This window comes from Egretta garzetta, unplaced genomic scaffold (genome assembly GCF_000687185.1).
Source record: "Egretta garzetta isolate BGI_Z169 unplaced genomic scaffold, ASM68718v1 scaffold100, whole genome shotgun sequence".
NCBI lineage: Eukaryota > Metazoa > Chordata > Aves > Pelecaniformes > Ardeidae > Egretta > Egretta garzetta.
In genome coordinates this window covers 689146-705364 of record NW_009258265.1, presented here as the reverse complement: position 1 = coordinate 705364, position 16219 = coordinate 689146, and the positions used below count along the sequence as shown (strand labels likewise).

At 47.4% G+C, this 16219-nt stretch overlaps 1 protein-coding gene across 1 annotated transcript in view; it reads right to left on the bottom strand.

Annotated features, from left to right (window-relative positions):
- Positions 1 to 4015: 4015 nt before the first annotated feature.
- Positions 4016 to 16219, bottom strand: part of TLK2 (tousled like kinase 2) — a 41943-nt gene continuing 29739 nt past the window's right edge. Inside the window, 9 exon segments of the mRNA XM_035903561.1 lie at positions 4016 to 6426; positions 6821 to 6928; positions 7876 to 7987; positions 9157 to 9295; positions 10804 to 10973; positions 11466 to 11555; positions 12506 to 12597; positions 14163 to 14244; positions 14790 to 14887. Of these exon segments, the coding sequence (XP_035759454.1) occupies positions 6253 to 6426; positions 6821 to 6928; positions 7876 to 7987; positions 9157 to 9295; positions 10804 to 10973; positions 11466 to 11555; positions 12506 to 12597; positions 14163 to 14244; positions 14790 to 14887 (1065 nt within the window). The 3' untranslated portion in view covers positions 4016 to 6252.

Below are 16219 nucleotides of genomic sequence, written 5' to 3'. Positions count from 1 at the left end.
GACACATCCCCCAGCACCGTGGGGAACCCGCATGGGGGTATGGCAGGGGGCTCACCCCAAAACACCATTTCATTTACACCTTTCCCCCTGAGGTTGAGCCTGGGGACAGCGTGCAGGGGCTCAGCGCCTCCATGCCCCAGGCATGGTGGTGGCCACCGAGCGCCTGCGTGATGCTGATGCTCCTGGGGGTTTGGTTTTCCCAAGTGCCGATGGGTTCAGTGCTGGGAGGGGGGGTGTCTCAGTGCTGGTGTTTGGGGCTCCACTGGGGGGTGTGGGGTGTGTTGGGGAGGCACCCTCGCCTGCACCACTGCAGTTTGCTCCCCGTGCTCCTCGCCTGAGCACAGAAACACAATATTTAAGATCAGCCCCGGCTTTGTTCGACACCCAGCTGTGGGTAGAAGGATCCTGGCCAAAAAGAAGGGCCATTTCCCTGCCTCCAAACCGACCGTCCCCATGGCTCTTGCAAGGAGCAGAAGGAGCTTTGCCAGCTGCTGGGGTCCCTCCAGGGGCTTGGTCAGCCCCAGACCCCCTCCCCAACCCTGTGGGTTCCCAGCACTGCAAAGGGGGTCCCTTTGTGGGTGCCCTGTGCTGCAGCTCTTGGGGCTTTTTACTGCTCTGTCTTCTGCAGCCTTTAAAAGTCAGGCAAGTTCAAGCTGCAAATAATTTATTAAAACCAGATGTGCTCGCTCAAAGCTGCCACGAGGAATTTCAGGGCGCTCCAGCCCTGGGAGGGCCAGCGCCGAGATCCCTGCCCTTCCGCCGCGGGGGCGAGACGAGGCCGGGGGCTGCCCGGGGAGCAGCGCTGCCCTCTGAGCCCGCTGCCTCTCCTTCCTCCCTGCCCTCCCCAGGGCTCCTGAAGAGGGGCAGAGAGGAATTCCAGCCGTTTGCAAGAAATTCGCCTTTTAGAAAAACACTTTCTCTGCATGACTCAAGAGCAAATTAGCAGAGCCAGGTCGCGGAGCAGGGAGGGAAGGCAGCTGGAGAGCGGCAGAGGATAGCACATCCCGAACGGCATCTTCCTCCTGCCGGAAGCGGGGATGGGACCGGGGAGCAAAGCTCCCACCCTGTCCCGTGGCCCCTTCCAGCAGGAACAGCGTGGTCCAGCGGCCACGTAGTCAGCCCTAGATACTTCGTTTCCACCTCCACCACTGCCTTACCTCGTAGTAGCCACAGACACCTCTGTCCCCCGCCATCTCCTTTCCGTCCTTTTAGCCTGGAGGGGTTTTGACATCGATCCCAGCCGGTCTCCTGAGCTTGGGTGCGAGCGGATGGATTTTCGGGATTAGCAGAAGCCGGGATGAGCCAATGCTGAACAAAGCAGGTTTTGAGCCCTGATCTCGATGCAAAGCTGAGCCAGGCCAAGAATGAGAAGGTTGCCGAGACGGCGGCCCGTGTCCCACATACCCCGGCCAGCACACGCTCGTGGCTCCCGTGCAGCCGGCAGCTTCGGTCAAGAGAGGACAGGGCTGAGCAGAACTCTGTTTTTCTTCCCATGAATGCAAACCAGAGCCAAGCACCTTATAACCCCACTGCCTACGTTCCCTGTGGCTGCTCGAGCGGGGATGGGAGTTCTGGCCTGCTTGCGAGGCTGTCTCCCCATCTCCACCCTGCTGCTCCCCACAGCATCCCTGCATTTTTAGCTCCATCCATCCTATGCCTTTTTAGCTCCTGCTGGACCATTGCACCCCTCTTGCCCCGTCCTTGCAGCCCAAGTAACAGCAGATGGGAGAGCAGCCCCAGGCCAGGGCTGCCTTTGGGCTGGCGAGGCTCATCCCACACTGGTGGGGCAGGTGGTGGCGAACCTCAACAGAAAAATATTTAGGCTTTACTGGATCAGCTCAAAATGCCAAGCCTCTCCTGCGCTGACGCAGCAGCTGGCTGGCGTTTGGAAACGAGCAGCAACGGAGCAATTGAAACACCAAAGCTGAAGCCGAAGAATGGAGGAAGAAGCAAGGCTGTGGCAACCCATCCCAGAGCAAGATGCAGGGCTGGGAGCAACGAGGAGCACGGAGGATCGCACAGCCCATCGCACAGCCCTGGCAGCAGCGTGCGGCTCCTCATCCGACAGCACGCGCCAGCGGCTTTTCCCATCCTTCGCGCCCCCACGCAGTGAATGGATGAAACGAGAGCGTGTCTCAGCCCCGGTCCCGGCTGCCGCTCCCCCGCCTGGCACAGACAATAGCGTCCTTGTGGCCAAGACGCCTGTTCCTGGGTGTGAACGTGGAGAGGGGAGGCTGAGCGGCTCCGTGTTTGCTTGGCCTCTCGCCCCCACCCATGGTGATGGCCACGGGGCACCCAGCTGCCCCCCAGGGCAGCACCGAGGCCAGGGGGAAGCAGAGGCTGTGAGCACAGCCACGCGTGGTGGTGGAAATTTGAGGTTTCGGTGCAAAGATTCATCAGCATTTGGTAGAAAAGGTACCTCTGTGCTGGGCGGGAGTCAGGGCTGCGCTGGGTCCTGCTTCCATGTGCTGCACATCTCCTCTCCTCCGTGCTGGGAGAGGGAAGGTTTAAGTCCAGGCTGCTTGAGCCAGGCTCATGTAGCACCCAGAAAATAACATCCTCCAGCAGCAAACCCCTGGGAGACGCTGGCAGCAGTAGCAAACCTTGTTGTCGAGGGTTTGCCAGGTCACAAAATAAACTGGGCCTGGCCCATTTGGCAGAAGAAAGCTCATTGCATAGCGTGACTCCTAACCGCTAACGCAGGAGGCGAAGCATCCAGCGAGGCAGCCCCTCAGTAAGTCTCGTTCCCGCTGGCGTCAAGCTGAGCGCGTAATCCTGCCTACGTCCCTGCTCCCGGGCGCGCCACGCACGCGTGGTGGGTACCTGGCCCGGAGGCCTGGCCGCCACCGCAGGATGCCTGTGCATTTGCTGCCGAAACGCTGCCCCCGCCTCCCCCCGCCCAAATCTGCGTCGCATCATCAAAACTGGCATAGGAGGCTGAAAAATAATCAACTGCAGCAGCGGGGAGGGAGCTGAGCTGCTCTGGGTGTTTGGTTTCACTCCTGCTCAGCCCAAAGCTGACTTTAAATTCAAGCGCAGCGAGGGTGACGTCAGGTTTGCCCCGATCCCCAGCAACTCTTCCTCCGGAGGAACCAGGGGCAGGTACCGCCCCGCTTCATGGCAGGGATGCCCGGGGATGTCCCACACCAAGGCTGGGAGATGCCGGCAGCGGAGATGGGCATGTGAACTGGCGGTCCCCACTTATTAGTCCAGATATAAGCAGACTCGACATCTTCAGCTGCCAAGGTCCTTTTTCAGTTTGTCTATTTTTTTTTTGAAGCTGACAAGGCTCAGCCGTAAGAAATTAAAGGAGCTGAGTTTCTCATCACTGCTCAATGCTGTTATTCCGGGTGACTGAGACCGGAGCCTCGGGCGCCCATGGGCTGGGGAGTGGCTGGCAGGCAGCGGCACAATGAGCCAGAGCAGGGGAGTTCAACACAAATTTTCCTCAAGAGACACAAAAAAAGGTGGGGTTTGTGTCCTGAACACGCATAGCAACTTCAGGGAGCTGCTACTCTATGGGAAATGAGGGACAAACCCACCTCGGATGTCTGTCTTGATATTCCAGCACAAGACCAATGCCAGGAATTACACAAGACTTGGTAATTTTCAGCACTAGCGGCACAGGAAGCGACTCCCCCCTCCGATGCAGAGATCTCACTGCTCTGAGCTGTTGAACGCGACCTTCCTCCATTCTTCCTCATCTTGTCCCGCGTCGCCTCCGCGCAGCCACTGTAAGAGAGCTCGTGCCACTGCTACGAAGAGCAAAACAGTAAGAGCCAAGCAAATCAGTTTCTTAAAACTTATTTTAATATCCATGTCTCATCTGTTGGGTAGAGCCAAAACAGTCTGGCCTGGTTTAAGTTACAAATTCTTCATACACTTTTCTTTAAGTAAATGAACAGTGTGGCAATAGGGTCTGTTATTGGAAGTGAAACCCATATTAACACGGAAGGTGTCGCAGCCAGAATTCTACCAGGGTTCTTCACTGCTATCAGCCCCGGGAAGGGCCACAAAACTAATCACACCCACAGAGATAGCACACACTGTATGTCCAAGGAACAACGGGGCCGGGATAGATAAAACCCTTTTAGAATTCCCCCCGCTGTGGACAGACACCAAAATCATCAGTTTCAGTGAACGGGATGAAGCATCAACCCTGATTTCACCTGATGGAGGCTGAATAGACACGTCGAAATGCTGCTTGCTAAACAGGTAACTTCTAGAATAGAGCAGCAGGGATGGAAAGGGCGAAGAAATTCTGGCTGAGGATTTAAAGATGCAGTATTTCTTTTCATAGTTTAGAGACCACCTTCTCACAGCTGCAGCTGAACACATCCAATTAAAAGCCCAAGAGTCACTACAAAAATAGTAATAAAAATCAAAGCGGCAGAGGTCTCCACTTCCCAGGTTCTTTGCTTAATTTCAACAGACTCCTCCATTTTTCAGTTAACTAACAGTTCCTGATCAGGTTTAAGCACAATTATTTGCAGATGATGGCTTACAATAAGGCAGACAAGCGGTAGTTCTCTCTGAAAGCGCGTGACTGAGAACTTTGCTTGCCATGAGAACGCCCCAAACAGCCCACACGCTGCCAGAGCTGCGGGTGCAATAATCCTGGAGGTGCAGCACAGAGGACAGTCCACACCACGGTGGTCTGGGCATTGGGTTAGGAAGCGTGCACAGGGTAATTTGTTTCTTAAACACCACCCTGAATTGCAGTAGTGCACATCTCGGCTCCCACCCCCCCCGCCCCGAGACAAACCTTGCTCTTGAACACTGCATCTTTAAATATTTCTGGCTATGAACTCCTGCCACATGTTAGGAGCACTCCAACCTGGCTGCCACATGTTCAAGTGCTGTGCTTTTTGTGTACGTTTTCAGTTTTCCTTCAATGTGGGGGGAAAAGGGGGCAGAGCGGGGACACGAGGCTTGCGTTTCACAGCAGGCAGACTCCAGCTGAAGGTGTAAGACCCCTCCAGGCAGATTACAGAAGGGAGACAAAAAATAACAACTTGAGTGTTTGCTCCTTTCATGAACACCATCTCATTCCCTCTGATTTGAAATCGGATGCAGCGATGGCAGAAGTTAGGCAAGTCAGCAAGTTTTAAAAGGAAAGTGTTAAGGGACAGAGGAAGCTTTGCTGCCAAGTCACCTAACTGAGAAGAGCAGACAAGTCTTCAGCTTCAGACTTTTACAGCATGGATAAGATATGTACAGTACTGTGTGAGCACAGATCACACCTGCGATCACCTGAGCTGTGCTCCAGTTATTGCCTGTTCGCTGCCTGCCTTGCCAACAGCCAACAGACATCATGCTCACAAGAGCAAAGAGCACGTCATGAACGTGCCAGGGTGTGTTTTCAAAAAGAACAGCACTTCAAATAAATTAAAAAGGTGCAACCGTTGTGAGAGCTATGAAAGCAGCAGCTGAAAACCCTGTGGCAGTCTGAGCTGTGATCCACTCCGATCACAGGAGATCTATGCAGGCCTGTTCTCCTATGGGCTCCACCGCCCTCCTGAGAAAGACAATTATTCCTAAGAGGCCATCCCAAGGGAGCAGAAAGCTGCACCATCCGCAGAATGGACACTGCCATGAACCTGCTAATACGGGTTTCACTTTTGAGACCAGAAAACTGTTTTCTTCCAAAAAATTGTTATTTTTAAAAAACTGAAATTAATTAGGGGTAAAACACTAACTCTAGTGCCATGAACAGGCAGGATCAACTTTTTTCCCCTCCAAAGGGCAAAGAGTCATATACCATCCCCAGCTGAACCTTGGTGCTTCGAGCTTTTCAGGAGATGTTACCTAAACTTTATTAAAAGAAAAAGAACAATGTTTAAATATCAACACTGGACTAGCCCAGTCTTTTTCCAAAGTCCACATTCTTCATATGAAGCACACACGGCGTCCTGGATTCCCCAAGGCTGCATGTTCAGAAGTTCACAGTACATGGAACCATGTCTTTTTGTATTTTCTTGAGTTTCCCCTCCTTGCTCAGAGCAGCCACCCTTTTGTGGTCATTTACTGGATAAACCTCAAGCCATCTCCTATCCACGTGGCTTGGCCTAGATGCCGAAGGTTTTCTTGATGAGAGTTGATGTTGTCATGCTCTATGGATGGAAAAAAGCAAGAGAAAAAAAAGCACCTGGTACAGGTTTCTTGAGACCCTTACGGATTCCTCTATTCCAAAGCTGTTTCTGAAAGTCTTTTTGCCGGTTTCTCAAGCAGTTTTTGGCCTATTACTCTGTCTCAGTTTGAAGAGCTGTTATTGGATGATCCAGAGGTTGATGCAATTGCAGCTCCAGCTGGGCTGCTTGTGGATACAGATTTGCGAATATGAGGCAGCAAGTATGGGTCACAGGCCAGCTGCTGGACATCTATCCGATCCTCCTTTCGGTAGGCCAAACAGCGTCTGATAAATGCCTGCAGATACCCCAAAGGCAAAAGAAGAATTAGTAGATGGACAGAAACAGGAAGCTTGCTTTGACAGATAATTCCTTGGGCACAGGGCCAATCTGACAACCCCAGTGCTGAAATTCCTTCCCTGGTGACCAGAGAGACAGCCCAGCTCCTAGACAGCCCAGTGCCTACACCAGAAACTCATCTTTTATCAGAAGAAAGCACGGGCAGAGGCACACACTGCACTGTTGGGTCCTCAGCCCGAGAACCTCCACAATGCAGAGCCACTGACCACTCTGCAGGAGGCAAGCATTAAACACAGAACTCCTGCTGGTTTTAGGGAACCAAGAGGACGGAGCTGCCAGTGCTGACCGCTGACTGATATACACAGCGCAATCCAACTCGCTGCAAGATTTACCTTTGCTTCTGGCGTGACTACTGGCTTTGGAGGGAACTGCACCTCAGTAGCTTTCAGAATTGTGTTCTCCTGCAGAATATCTTGTTGTGACTGGTTGTGACCAAAGGGCTACCAAAAAAAAATGGAAGACAGTTGTTAAAGGTTGGTGCCAGGCCTTAAAACACCCGTAACACTACTGTTTATCATCACTTGACATCAGCATTTTTCCGGGCAAGAAGCCCACAAATGCTGTGAAGGTGCCGCAGATTCCAACCAGATGAGCAGGACACATTGCTCCCATGCTGAAACTGAACAAAAGGGACCAAGCTGGAACAGTCTGGGGTGCTCTGGCTAAGGAGGGATCAGGTCACCTTCGGCTCGTGCAAGAGGGTCTTCATCTAAGCTGTCAGGAGATTCACCCACTTCAGTTGTTGCTGGGCTAGTTCCACCAGTTGTCTGACTGACAACACTAAGCAACACAGCATGTTTGTAAGCCCAGGCTTTCACAACACTTGGTTACCAAGGACTCATGAAAACAAGAGTTGATGGAATCCTTTTCCTGCACCAACCTATTCCTTCTGTTGTCATAAACCCAATTATCAAATCGTCTTTTCCTGATCCAGACTCTCCCCTTCCGAAAGCCATCCTAAAAACTTCTAGAGTGGGTCTTTGTACCTACTTTTTTTTCTAAAACACTTGCAGCCATCAAGCAGTATCAGGCTCAACAAAGACTTGAGTGCATTGAAAGCATCACAAAATAATGCCAGACCAAGAACCTCGCGTATCGTTCAGGGCCAGACATCTTTGTGCTGCCCATAATGGCCTTAGTAGGAACAAGCCCAGTGGCAAGAGATGTTCTACAGAACATTGCTTCTGAAGGAAGTGCCGTGCAGAGCAAAACACAGCCTAGTAAATTCTCACCACTTTATTAGCATGGACTCTGCCTTGGAACTGATGGCAAGGAGACAAGGCGGAAGCACCTTCTAAGTCTGGGGAGGAGAAGGAGGCAGAAGCCACGGCTGCCTCCCAAAAGGTTTGGGAATCACCACTAAGAAAGGAGTTAAATGCCTTCTCACCTTTCTGCCATAGAGACACTGATAGAAGATGACTCCCACTGACCAGACATCAACTTTATTTGAAATCTTTGGAGGTTCTTTCCCAACCACAAAACATTCTGGTGGCAAATACCTGTTTAGAAGGAAATGACAACAGGTTATGAGCAGCATCTCCAAATACTTTCAATCATTTTCTTTAGAAAGAAAGGAACAAGCTTCTGCGATCAGATATTGGCTTGAGACTGCAGGGACCCAATTTCATTCCTGTGCATCTTGGGCCCAGACCACCAAGCATACCCCTTCTGGGAACAGTGATGCCAAGGACTCTCCAGCCACTGGTGGTCTGAGCTAGTCAGCACAGTCAGTTTCTTTTCAGAGCACGTAAAATAATCCCATTTTCTTTTATCTTCAGAACTGGTATTTGTTGTTAGAAGGGCTCGACCAAGAATTCCACAATAGAAACACACAGCCAAAATACATATTTCTAGAAATACAACCCTAGATGCCACGTCCTAGTTAGAGACACTCAGCCTCGCTCAAACTACAGCTAATTTCATTTTTAGGAACAGAGGTGTACAATACAGAACGCCTTAACAAATGTTCCTGTACAACTGTTGCCCATGGTGACAGGCTGCAGCTTGGGCAGTATCTAAGAATCATTCCGCAGCACTCACCGTGGGTCTTGCTCTCAGCCACAGGTGATGCAGTGACAACACTTGGCACTGGCACTGATGATAAACGCCACAGGTGATGCAGTGACAACACTTGGCACTGATGATAAAGTATTGCTGAAAATATCTTTCACATCACACTCAAAAGTGAAGCTCTGGTTATAGACAGCACTGTGAGATTTACATCTTTTGTAAGAGCTAACTACGGATTTTCGCCTCCTCATTTCAGCAGAATACTCTCTCCATCTCCCTGATGCACGTGAATTTCCAAATAGGCATGGTATTCTCCTCCTCCTTGCTTAAACTGTTAAGACAGTGCCATTATGGACTGTGAAATAGCAACCAAGCTCCACTCCAGAGCTCCCTATCTCAGCAGCATGCAGCATATGCAGTTTTTCACCAGGCCCTTTGGGTAAGAGATGGTTTTCAAATGTATAAACACTAACCCACTGAAAAGTAAAAAGCTGCCAGCCTCAAAGGGAGCTGTGTGACAACAAGAGCAGTTTCCAGGGTCTCAAACCTCCAGTGTCTCAAGCTGTCACGGACAATGGCAGCACATACAGAGCTGACATAGATCCAAAGCTGTTTATAAACTGTTCTTGATCTTGCAAGTGCCCCAGGCGATGCTTACCAGTAAGTACCAGCCCCCTGCGATGTCAGTTCCATGCCATCAACAGAGTTGTAGCTGTCATCATCCATGATTTTGGAAAGTCCAAAATCTGTGATTTTTATCTCTCCACATGCAGTACCATTGACTAGAAGAATGTTACCTAGACAGAGGAAGGAAATAGCCTCTTAGGATACACATCTAGCAGGTAAAAACAAAAATAAGATTGCATTGAACTCTGGCATTCTGCACAGGAGGATGAGGAACCTACACAGTGTGAGCTACAGCAGCCCAAGGTAGATGTTTTAACACTTAATACCCTGAGCTCCAGAGCCAGCTCAGCTCCCACCAAGTGTTAGAACTGATCTGCCTATCCTTGAATGATCCAGTGGCCCAACATTACTGAGAGCCTCCAGATTCTGAGCCCTATTAGTCAAGCAAGCTTGATGCCCATGCTGTTCTGACCCCTCCCAAAGGTCCCGTTGGAAGGGCACGTCAAAAAGGAGGCTCAAGGAGAGGAACTACACATACACAGTTATGACTCATTCTGCCCAGAAGTCCTGACTTGCCCTGGTCTCTCAACAAGCCAGAAACTCGCCTTCCTGGCAGTGCTCCCCAGTGGCTTTCTAAGCTCAAAAAGGACAATTACTGCTTAGGCGAGAGTCTTTTACAAATCCATCAAGGATCAAGAATTCAGATCATCACTGTTTTTCTCAAAGCCTACAATAAAGCAGCAGAATCGTGCGTGATGGCAGTGGATGAATCACAGCTTTAGACAACTGTAGGCAGAGCTCTGCAGCATGCTCAGACAACATGAGAACAGTCAGCAGCAAGGGGCGGGGGGGGGGAAGAACCAGGGTCACTAGAACTAGTGCAACAGCACCACCTCCTGTACAGATTCCTCATGCTGATGCAATAAACCACATCACACAGCAGTTACACAATGCTGATTAAGTGCTACCAGTATAGGGAGACAAGCCAGGGATAACTGCCCAAAGAAGTGGCTGAATTTTACTGGACTAGGAAAAAAAAGCTGTGTAGCCAATATGCATCACCCCAAAAAAAGAGTGCTTCCATTTCTCCCCTCGTGACTCTGCCCGATGGTAAAGGGAAATCTGCCACAACATGTGGAAGGGACCTTCGACATGGCAGATGTTACTGAATTCAGAGGCAGACCTGAGCAAACACAGTTCGACTGTATGTCCTCAGCTTTGTGAGCTGCGACATGATATGAAAAAACAAACGCTTCCAAGTTAGCTTCTGCCACCAAATTTTCAGGCAGATGATTACAGAAAGAATAAGACAGAAGAATGGGAACATGAAACACACCAGTTATTATGGGGACCTTTATGAAGCAATAACAGAAGCTCTCAACAGCAGAACACTAGCAGGACATTAAGAAACCAAACACAGACACTTGGTGGCTCAAGGGCTCGTTCTGAACAAGGAGGCTACTTTTTTCTGGAATGTTTGTTACTTCCTTGTTTTATGTTGCAATTCTGGGAGACAATACCCTTTCCACAGCATGTTCTATGCGTTTTAGTTTTTTTCTTGTTGCAAGTTAGTTTTCCCAGACAGCCTTGTCTCCTTTTTGCTGTCTGACCAAAGTAAACTTCCCCACATTACTTATAACCCATTACCTTTAGCACGTCAGCTAGCAGCACAGCATACCTGGTTTAAGGTCATAGTGTATGATGGGAGGTTTGATTTCATTTAAGTATTTTAAAGCATTCACAATCTGCATGATAATGGATCGCGCCTCTTTCTCCGACATTAACTTGTGCTGTTTCAGGTAGAAGTCCAGATCATTTCCCTCACAGTATTCTAACACTGTACAAAACCTGAAGGCAAAACAGTAGTTGTTGTAATTAAGGCACCTGATAGAAACCAGAACACTTTGCTATTGCTTGTCTGTAAGACTCACCTATTTGGTCAATTTATTAAATTAAGAGTCCTCCAGCCTATTAATCCCTTTCTAAAAATAAGCTTCAAGGAGCACAGTCCTCAACGCTCAAAAGTACATAGGTCAGAGATCCCCCATTAAGTGCTAGATTCAGAAGCGGAAAGCTGTATCAGCTGGGGCGCTTGCCCAGGCCAACAAAGAGTAGGATTTACTACTAAAGCCCCACATCTGACGTAACACAGCATACTGGTTTATGAACTAGCGTCTCTAGAAAACCAATGTATGTTGAAACTGCCTCAGATCTCTCTGCAGCACTGTGTAACATTGGCGTGGACATTTTCTGGACTCTCCTAGGAAGTTTTAAGATATCAAATACTTTGTCTGGAGTGAATGGGTCAAACAAGTCAAAGGACATAGCAACATAACTTACGAGTCAGTATCCAGCGAAAAGTAGTCATATAGCTTAACTATTCGAGGATGATCCAGTTCTTTGTGAATTCTGTACTCTCTACACGCATGTCTGAAAACAGGAAAGTCTGAGCATTAGTCATACAAGTGACTTAATTCTGAGTTCTGCTGATAGCGAACCTAGATGTGCCACACAGCAGGCCAACTTCAATCAAACCCATGCACATTATTCAGACAGCTGAAGAAAAGGCAAGCAAACAAGGAAGTGTGCGGAACAGTTCCTGAGAATCTGAGTGCGTCTCAAACGCTGGCAATACTACAAAATAACTAATCTTGATTAATGGTACTGCTTGCCAAAATAGAATAACCTCATAATAACTTGTTAAGGGATCCAAGATAGCTGAATACAAAAATCAGCAAGTTCTAGAAAAATTCCGTGATGCTCAACAGCCCAACCTCCAGGCCTCAAATTCAGCTTAGTTTGTCCCAGTGACTTGTTGGGGAATGAAGATCACAGCTTCATCTTTGAAGCCCCATCAAGAGGGCTGCCATTCTGTAGAGCTCATCTAATCCATAGCATTAGGGAGCAAGTGTTACCAACACCAAAAGGCTCCCTGTACCTCCCTTCTAGGCCAAGATGTAAGTAAATCCTTTCACAGGTGATTAGGACTAAAGTATTCTAGGAAACAAGGGGAAGTGGAAGGCTTTCAGGGAGCACAGTGCACATTTGTACCTGGAAGATGGGCATGAACAACTGTTTCCCACAAGAGCAGAGCTTAGACATTTCAGAAAGAGGAAGCCACTTTAACGCTTTCTTCATACAACACTATTGGTGCTTTAAAGCCTTGTGCTGTAGTGCTTCTATAAAACTGTGTGTGTGTGTGCATGCTTAAAACATTTCTAATCTGACCACAACTTTTGCAAGTAGCTACTGGGACAAGAGAGTGGCTTTTGAAACGTGGCAAAGCACACGAAAAAAATGGCAGCCTGTTCACAGGCACTGATAACCAAATACCGGAGGAGTTTGGAAATACGGCTGGTCTGCTCTACAGCCTTACTTACTTGTGATAGTTTTCTTTCTTCTCATCTCTCCAGTTTTTATTTAACTGGTGTATTTTCACAGCTACGTATCTCTGTTCTGTTAAATCAAATGCCTGCAGAGAGAAGAGCTGAAAATCAGTAGGAGTCACAACTTCAAGTTAATACTGCAAAAGCAGACAAGCTCTAACAAACCAATATCCCCACCCAGGAAATCAGCATTACAACACACTGAGAGAAGAGCAAACCCACATTTTGGTGTAATTAGTTTCACTAATGAAACCAAGAAACTCTGAAAACAATGGAATATTCTGTGCTTTGATCTGACCTTCCCTATGGGATCTAACTAATGCTGCATTTGTTCTGACATTTTACTGCCAGAGCTACAATGGGATCAGAAAGGCCAAATTACCAAAATCTAGTCAGTTCATCACTGGGAAAGACCCTGCTGTTATTCCCTCGAGCCTCCTAATTCATTGTATACCTGAGTTAAAAAAAACCCAAATCATACAGAGGATTTTTAATACTTTGTTTCACACTGTTTTCAGCTCTCCATCTTGAAGCAAAGTGTTTCAGCTTATTTAGGAGCTGGAGAATGCAGTGGCAGAACTGTGTAAATCTTGTGCTGTGTTTTCCCCCCCTCCAGTTTCTGGCTATTTAGGTAGTCTTTAAAGAATGGACCACTGGAATTGTGCTCTAGAAGAAATCTTTTACCTTGTCTGAGAACAGCAACAGCTAGTAATTTATAGGACAGGGTAAAATCTTATTGTAAGCAGACAAGGATAAACTACGTCCATCTCAAAAGTTGTATACTTAACTCTTAATGCTTAATAGATGGGCCAAGACCCTGGAGAAGAAGGGGTAAGCATTTCTTTGTTTTAATAACATAGTTACAACGCTTAAGCAGAGTCAGGTATGAAGCATTCATACCCTCTTGCTTTCATCTGCAGAGCCAAGGCTTTCTACTTAGTCAGCAAAGCCTCCAAGGAGCAATTCAGAGTACTTAAATGCCGATCACACTCTTTTTTTCACTACCTGAGCAGCCTAGCCCCCCTGGTTTAGATACCTATTGTACTGCATCAAAATAATAAATCACTGTGAAGTTTTCAATATTTGCATTGGCATAGTTATTTTCATTCTAGCCAAACTCAACATGAATTAAGAACTACTGGGTATAGATGGGGAATATTTAGAACTGAAAAGGCTCTAAGCATAACAGTCAAGTAGCAAACTCTGAAGAGTGCTGATGCACACGTAATCCTCAGTTACAAGGAAGTCCCAAGACTACACACACACACAGAGTCTGCTAATTCAGAGTACTTCTCTTATTTACAGTGATGTTCAGACTTGCTATGCCATACTCAGTAAAACTTTCGGGTATTTGTGTGTAGCACTTGAAGAAACAAGCGGTTTGCTTCTCTGACCTGACAAAACTTGCAAACTTGGTGCAACATTTTCTTGAAACATACACTTGCAGGAAGTCTGACCTCTGACAACAAGGGCAGAACCTAAAAATCTCAAGCCTGCGGTCTAATGCAAGGCAGATGCACCATGTGCTTTGTCCTCCCTTCTTCCCTCCACAACCACACACACCATTGAGAAAACAAGTGTAAAAATTCTGCTTACTGCAATATTTCATTGCAGATTCAGATTACACCACAGATTGTCACTTCAAATTTACCTTATATACTTCACTGAAGCCGCCTCTACCCAGAAGATGTAGCAACAAATATCTATCATTTAGCGTTGGATGGTCTTTAAATCTGGTAACAGAGACATGGTTTAAGAACACTGACAGAAATAATGCAATCTACTGCACAATAAGTTACAGCTACTACACAGCTTAGAGATGTTTTTATATTAAGACAGAAAAATATTAAAACTCAGTTGACAACTGACAGATCTGATATTATTTGATCCCTTTGCACTGACAAAAGACTATAATGACACCTTGATGCACTTGGAAGCCTTTGTCTTACATGAACTTCAAGTTCATAGAATCATTTAGGTTGGAAAAGCCCTCTAAGATCCACAAGCCCAACCTTTACACTAACCCTGCCATCCCACCCCCAAACCCTGGCCCTAAGCACCTCATCTGCCCGGCTTTTAAATCCCCCCAGGGATGGGGACTCGACCCCTTCCCTGGGCAGCCCCTTCCAGTGCCTGACAGCCCTTTCATTGAAAAAAATTTTCCTAATGTCTAAGTTGTATCACCATCCCAATTTAAAAAAGATGAAGTGTTTCCCATTATGAAGGGGACAAATAAAAAATTGTTATATGTTCTTGTCCCTGAATCCCACGTGCTTACTGTGAATTATCTTCATTGTGTATCCTTTTCAATTCCCTGATATGTAGATTTCTAACCCTCTCTAGCCGTTCCAACTCTGCCTGGATCTCTGCTTCTTCCTGCACAAGGAAAAACCAAAAGGAAAACACAAGACTGTGTAAGAGAGTGCAGTTAGCCTTTCTGCCTGATTTATGGAAACACAAATGTAATTCCACTTGTGAAGAAGTTACTGGTAAATAACTTGTTTGGGAGATTAGAGAGATGGCCATAGCCAACTAAGAGTCAGGGAGGAGGAATGAAAATGGACTGGGCAGTTTTGTTTACACCTACACACAGAGAGGAGCAGACATATCTTTATGCCTTCTGGGTTTTAACATTTTCTGTAATTAAGCAGATTAAGTGCTGTGCAGCTGTCTTTGTAGGAACTCAGCCTCTGCTGGGGCAAGAGAAAGAGGGCAGCCCCCAGAGGTAAGGAACAGGGATGTCACGGTGCCACGTAGGGATGGGCCAGCATCCGGAGAAGATGGAGAAGTGAAAGGACAGCGTGCGGTCCTATTAGCGGTAAGCGGTAGAACAGGTCAGAGTGTAACTTAGTGCCTCGTAGAAGTTTTGATATACTATTTATAGAGTTGGAATTTCTTGTGCACTCAAACACAACACTAGAATTGACATCACTGTGGACAGGATTGCAAACCTCAATTAAAACATACGCCTTGAGCAGTATTATTTGCTATATATGACTCAAGGGACATAGTTACCCATTTGTCTTGTGACTCTGTTCCTTCCCTTCTCAACTTGTTCTATTTTTAGGCACAAAGAATGAGCCAGTTTCCAAAAGTGGAGAAGGATAAGTAGAGCTTCAGACAATGCCACGATCCGAGAACATTACTTCATTTTCCATTAAGGTTCATTTCCAAATGGATTCCTCTGCTCTAGAGTGGCACACTACATGCCAGCATAGATGGACCTGCAATTAATCCACTCCAGCAATGAGGAAGCTGTAGAGCAAGCATGCCTTTAGCATGCTCCTGCCCGTATCACTTATCTTTGCTCACAGGTCTATAAAACACAACGGGCAGAGTGCCAGAGGATTCCATGTGTGCATTAACTTTCCCTTGCCACTGAAAATAACAAGGAGTACAGTAGCATTAATGAGGTCTTGCATTCAACTTGTGTGTCAAGGTTACAGAAAAAAAAAAATAAGTGTAGAGCTCAGGCACCATCTGAGAAAAGAAGGGGGACTCTAGCAAGGCATTTGCATGCTTCCTCTTTGTCTCATATAGGAAAAAAACCTCTGGCCTTAGCAAAGATCACAGCTAACCAGGAAATGGCAGAAAACATCTATTTTGGTTTTTTTTCAGTACTTCATCTGTTGAAGTGTCCCAGAAAACTTTTTTATAGGTTATTGCAATCACTTTAAAAGTAACCAACAGCTTATCTAATTATAGCCT